This window comes from Zingiber officinale, chromosome 8A, assembly GCF_018446385.1.
Source record: "Zingiber officinale cultivar Zhangliang chromosome 8A, Zo_v1.1, whole genome shotgun sequence".
NCBI classification, from domain to species: Eukaryota; Viridiplantae; Streptophyta; class Magnoliopsida; order Zingiberales; family Zingiberaceae; genus Zingiber; species Zingiber officinale.
Genome location: NC_056000.1, coordinates 102,746,826 through 102,752,825, shown reverse-complemented (window position 1 = coordinate 102,752,825; position 6,000 = coordinate 102,746,826). Strand labels below are relative to the sequence as shown.

The 6,000-nt window shown below is 47.1% G+C and overlaps 1 protein-coding gene across 1 annotated transcript; it reads left to right on the top strand.

The window, feature by feature from the left end:
• The first annotated feature begins 338 nt into the window (after positions 1-338).
• On the top strand, positions 339-4,409 carry LOC122009892 (RNA demethylase ALKBH10B-like). The gene is made up of 7 exons (XM_042566205.1): positions 339-1,089; positions 2,169-2,299; positions 2,451-2,568; positions 2,892-2,993; positions 3,159-3,274; positions 3,378-3,532; positions 3,678-4,409. The coding sequence occupies exons 1-7, from the start codon at positions 504-506 to the stop codon at positions 4,132-4,134; spliced, it is 1,665 nt and encodes a 554-aa protein (XP_042422139.1). The 5' UTR covers positions 339-503; the 3' UTR covers positions 4,135-4,409.
• Positions 4,410-6,000: the final 1,591 nt, after the last annotated feature.

Below are 6,000 nucleotides of genomic sequence, written 5' to 3'. Positions count from 1 at the left end.
CACCACGACAGATCAATCGTTTTGGGGGCTCGTTGACTAAGTAAAACCGGATATCGGGACCCAACGGTTAGACACGTGTCGCTCTGCAACACGCGGCTGCAGAGCCTCGATGTCCCCATCGTTTGAGGACCACGTGCGCCGTGGAGCAAAAGGAAAGGGAATCCCGTCACCGGTCGGTGGCGATTTGGGGAAGGTAGCAGCATGGTGGGAGACGACGAACCATGCTTAGTTAGGTGTGCTGTGCATCTCGGGTCTGGCATTCGCTTGACGTCGTCCGAGTCACTTTGGCTCGCCACGTGCCAATCGACGTGTATTCGATCCAGCTGTATATATACTAGCCCTTGAGGGCTCGTTCGGCTGGGCTCAAGAACTTTGGGGTCTTCCCTCTCAATTATTCACTGTGAATTTCAACCCACTTTTTTTTTTCTTTTTATATCTTCTTTTTCTCTCCGGGATTCGGAAGAGAAGCGGCGATCGACTGGTTTTGGGGGATAGCGACGGTGATGGCAAGGACCGCTACCTCGGCGACGGCGGTGCCGGAGCTGTACTCGAGGGACGCGATGATCGCGTGGCTTCGGAGCGAGTTCGCAGCCGCGAACGCGATCATCGACGCGCTTTGTAGTCACCTGGTGCAGATCAGAGGAGCGGCGGAGTACGAGTCGGTGTTCGCCGCCGTACACTGGCGCCGGCTCAACTGGATCCCGGTGCTCAATATGCAGAAGTTTTACTCCATTGACGACGTCTCCGCCGAGCTTCATTCGGTGGTGGCCAAGTTTCCGGCGGTGGTGCCGGAGGAGGAGAAGCCTAAGGAGATCTACATCCTTCCCTCGGAGGAGGAAAAGCCCGCGGAGACCGACATCCCTCCCACGAAGGAGGAAATTGCCGCGGATGAGGAAACCGTGGCAGTGGGCGTTGAGATCGGCACGACAGAGGAAGCGGCGGCGGAGGAAGAAACTTGGGCTGATGCCATCTACCACGGTAACATCAAGGTTGCGCGGATCGAGGAGAAAGCGGCGACTGAGACTGAGGTTTCTTCTAGAGGGGGCGCTTGGGATTTCCAGGGTGCTGCAGATGGTTACGCTAACAAAGGTAACTAATTAATTTGACAAATTAAGTAATTATCGGATGCTATTAATATTATATCATTTTCTGAAAGTTCTAACTGTTTGTTTTTCCCCAACGGTACTAATTTAAAATTTCTAGATCTTTGCCCCAACATTAGTTAGCTTTGAATCGCAGCAACATTCCAGTTTGATCGGACGGCCCTGATGAGCTCACCTTCACCCTCTGGGCGCGTTCAGCCGTCGATTCTGTGGCCACGGCTCCCCGGCGGCCGGATTGAGTTAGCCCCTGTAAGTGAACGCGTTCACAGACATGGGGAATCTTTTTTTTTCCCTTAATTTTTTAGGGTCTTTGGGATGGCTGAGAAGATGAAGGACATACGTGAGTTCGGAAGCCGTGGAGAAGCTGGCCATTGGCGAGCAAAAGCGCAAAGGAAGAGCGCTTGTTTTTCTTATGGCGCGAGGCCAACGATCCGTAATTGCCGGCCGTTTTGGTTCCCACGAATCGGGTGGGAATGGGAGGTGGGTGACGGCACACGTGTCGTAGTAGTTTTGGTGGTCGACTAGCCTGACCCCTTCAGCAGGGCGTTTGGAGGTGCTGGCCTGGCCGCCTCGCCCGCCGTGTTGGGGAACCGGCGCAGCGCCGTCCACGCGGTCGGGAGACTGCAGCGCCCCAGTGAGACTGGTGCTCGAGGCGGACCCATCTCGTCGTCGCCGCGCTTAATTGAGTGTTTTGTTTTTTTTAGGTGGTGTTAATTACTGAGCCAAAAAAAAAAAAGGAATTTAATTAGGGTTAAGGCACAAGCTTGGTAGAGTTCCACACCTGAAGATCAAAATGGCCGCCGCCTAAGTACTAGATGTATTGACCATCCTGCAAGGAAAAATTCCATTTTGCAAGCATATAGGACATCCGGACCTTTTGGCACTAGGTTGGAACCTTATTCTTTGTCTTCACCGCTGTGCCAACTACCGAGTTCTAGTTTTCTACGGCATGTCTTTTTTGGTGGGGTTGAAGTTTTGGACTATATTTATGTTGAAATTTCAATTTTTTCAAATGTGTTGTTGTTGATTTTTGGCTTAACCTTATATTATAATTGCGCGTGCTAGGATCGCAAGAGGAACAAGGTTTGGTGGAGGAGGTCAAAGTTTGTGCTGACCTAGGAGTTTGCTTGGTGCGGCCTGAGAGGATCAAGATCTCAAAGGGTTTTGTGGCGAAGGAATCCGTGAAAGGGCATATGGCGAGTTCTATCTTAACACCATTGGACACAATTTCTGTATAGAGATGCAATATAAGATGCTGTAGGAAGTAGAATTTTTTCGTTTATATAAACAAAACTTAGCGAGCTTCCCATTTGATCAAATATATTGATTCTGATTTGTGACTGCCAGGTCAATGTTGTGAAAGGTCTCAAGTTGTATGAGAATATTTTCGCAGGGTCAGAGCTACCGACCCTTGTTGAATACATCAATGAGCTTCGTCTGGCAGGACGCAGAGGAGAACTCCCTGGTAAAATTATGCTATTACTTTCTACTGTCAAACCACTACATTGCTTATTAATGAGATTGATTTTCATATATCAATTCAAATACTAGATTCTGCCGGTATCATTCCTTTTTGCCGTAAAAAATGTCTCTTATTGTGTTGTGTCTACTTCAGAGACAACTGAGTCCTAACTTTTATGATCTGCCGTGTAGATCTTATGTTACTTCTATACAATTTAATCGAAAAAGGAATAAGAGATGGCAATTAATAAATCAAAGCTTTTAACATTTTTTATTGAGTCATGAAGGCCAACGCTCACACTCAACTACGTTTGTGCATGTGTTTAGGAGAAACATTTATTTTCTTCAACAAACAAATGAAGGGGAACAAGAGGGAGATCATTCAACTTGGTGTTCCATTATTCCAATCAGCTACTGGAGAGGCAGAAAGTAAAGAATACTTTCCTCGTTCCAAATTTTGTTGATTTTTAATTAATCTGTGGCATCAAAATGAACTTGCTACTATAGTCATTCAAAAATTCACGGATAAACAAATGGTGCTCACAAAATGAAGAAACCAATCCTAATTGTTAGACCTAAATTCTTTTGATGCAGGTATTATAGAACCAATTCCTCCTGCTTTGCTAACCATTATTGATCACTTGGTTCAATGGCGCTTAGTACCAGAAAGTAAGAAACCCAACAGCTGCATTATCAATTTCTTTGATGAGGTAACTCTGTTTTCCTAACATTCCTAGTGATTAAGCTTAGATCTTCCAATTTAAAACCCAAGTTTTCTCGTGGCACCCAATCTCCATTTTGTGTGTTCTGCAGGATGAGCACTCACAGCCCTACTTCAAACCTCCACATCTGGAAAATCCTATATCAACGCTTCTCCTCTCCGGAACTACAATGGCATTTGGACGGTCTCTGATTAGCGATTACGAGGGAAACTATAAGGGATCCCTAACACTTCCAATTAAGGAAGGGTATGCAAACCTACTTGATTGCCATTTTGAAAATTTTATCTTTGGAAGCCACATGGGATCTTAATATAATACCCTGTAGAATTAGTTTGTTTATACAAGTCAATTTTGAAATTTTAACATAATAATCATGCATAAACTTCTGCAGGTCACTCCTAGTTATGCGTGGGAATAGTGCTGACATGGCAAGGCATGTTGTGTGTGCATCACCAAATAAAAGAATTAGCATAACATTTGTGAAAGTTAGAACTGCCACTCAGCATTCAGAATCACCTATTGCAATCCAGTCCAACAAAGCAATGACCTTGTGGCAACCTGGACACTCAACTCCCCTGCAAAAGATGACAACAGGTGGTGGAATCATCGCCTACCGGCCCAATGTCATGATCCCAGCTACATGGGGTTTGGCTCTCCGCACCCCCATCGTCATGTTGGCGCCACCTGGAGAAGTTGTTGTGAACCCCGATGAGAAGATTGCGCGCAACGGAACTGGTGTCTTCTTGCCATGGATGATTCGGCCGAAGAAGTACACCAAGCATCTCCCTCCACGCATTCAGAAGAGGAGGCTACTATCCTTGCCATCGACTCTAGAAGCACAAGCATAGATTCTTCTAGCTGACTCAAAACTGCGATTAGCTTAGTCATCATGTCGTGAATTATAGAGATGACAATTGCAACTTCTCCGTGCATTTTGTTTTTCAGTCATGTCCTGTAAGGAAGTGGGCGTAGTTATGGTCGTATCTAGGAATAGCAAGCTTTCATGGGAATGTCAGGGTTTTGTAATATGCATCTTCAAGGTAGATTCCTGGTCTCTATTTCTTCCTAGGCTGAAAATTCAACCTTGCATGTCCTTAAGTCATATGGCGTTATTTTGATTAAATTGTTCGAAGGCACTAACTCAAAACCAAAATGTGAATGCAAACATTGAGAATGGATGCTACTCGTATTAATTTTTCATTGGCTCAGAGGATTATCAGAGAAAAAACCAAGAATTTTGCTCTGTCATCTCTTTCTCTACTTGTCAATTAATACCTATTTAATTACATTGACTCTGTTTCATATTGCAGGGTAAGGAATGCTCCACAAGGACTAGCAAGTCGAATTCAACAGCAAAAGATTGCTGCGTTTGTAGAATAATCTCAGAATCCAGAAGGAGGCTGCCTGAATCTTCGACAGTGACAGATGTGTTGATTGGCAGTCGATGTTAAAATCCACAAGTTTGTTTTAATGAACGTTGAACCTTTGTTTTTATTGTTTTAAACTTTGGCAGTGACAGATGTGCTGATTGGCCGTCGATGTCAAAATCGACATGATATGGTGTGTATTTTGTGGGGTCGATAAGATGAGGTAATTCGAAGTCAGGCCAACGTGACCGGTCAACAGTCCAGCTGACGAGGAGGTCAAGAAGGTCAGACGTTAGGCCAACGTGGCCGGTCAACAGTCCAACTGACGAGGAGGTCAAGAAGGTCAGAAGTCAGGCCAATGTGGCTGGTCAACAGTCCAACTGACGAGGAGGTTAAGAAGGTCAAAAGTCAAGCCAACATTACCCGTCAACTGTCGAGCTGATAGTAACAGTGGGGAGGTCAAAAGTCCAGCCTACAGGGCTTAAGTTAAAAGAGAGAAATTATAAGACCTAGTCCTGATAGTAAGTAGTAAATGGGTTCGTGGGCCAAGTACAACTAAAGATGGGGACTACCGGCAGGTCTGCTTACATACCCAGCGTGCAGGTCGGAACACTCATGTCATGTGATCCTGTCCGAGCGCTGAGTCGACGGACGCTGGGGACGTGGCACGCTCCGCTATCTCCGACTGGTGGTGTAGCTCTTCGACGATCCTGCAAAGAAGCCGAGCCGGGAGAGGTTTTCCGGCGACGGCCCTCCGACGCTCAAGTCAGGCAACGAACGAGGCAGAGTAACGTGGCTACATTAAATAGTTGCGCCTACCTTCGTCGACGTCTGGGGTCTTTATATAGGACCCGGGGAAGCACGGGCACGTTTCCCGACGCGTGCACACTTCCCCAAACATACCTTAACAAGCCTGTGTCAGAAAAGTACCTCTAGCGTCATTCCGCAATCGTCCGAGCATATCCCGGATGTGACGGTGGAAGCTTCCACCGTACGATTCTGTGTACGGCTCGGCCGCCAAGTGTCTTGAGGATGATGTTATCCCCTGTCTCCTTTGTCCTCTTGCGCTCCTTGTCTGTTCCAGGGCTGAGCGGATCGATCGCTCGGCAAGCACATTACCCCTGCATCGGTCATATGCTCGGCTGAGACTGCTCCTGCCTGTGTTGCCTTGTGCCCCGGCCGAACGGTGCGCCCGCTCGACCCTTGAAACCTTTTTACCTTGAGCATCGGAAACCAGACCCCTAGTCAGGTTGTCTTCCATTCGGTTCGGAGAATTCCCGGCCGATCGGCACGCGGTGCCCGGTCGGTCGGCCTTCGGGTTGACTATCTTGACCTTTGACCTCCACG

What these genes read in the sequence shown, in the direction of transcription:
- LOC122009892 (XM_042566205.1), top strand. Translation starts at nt 504, where the DNA reads ATGGCAAGGACCGCTACCTCGGCGACGGCGGTGCCGGAGCTGTACTCG. An exon ending in ACGCAGAGGAGAACTCCCTG is followed by an intron (nt 2,569 to 2,891) that starts GTAAAATTATGC and finishes GCATGTGTTTAG; the next exon opens with GAGAAACATTTATTTTCTTC. An exon ending in ACACTTCCAATTAAGGAAGG is followed by an intron (nt 3,533 to 3,677) that starts GTATGCAAACCT and finishes AAACTTCTGCAG; the next exon opens with GTCACTCCTAGTTATGCGTG.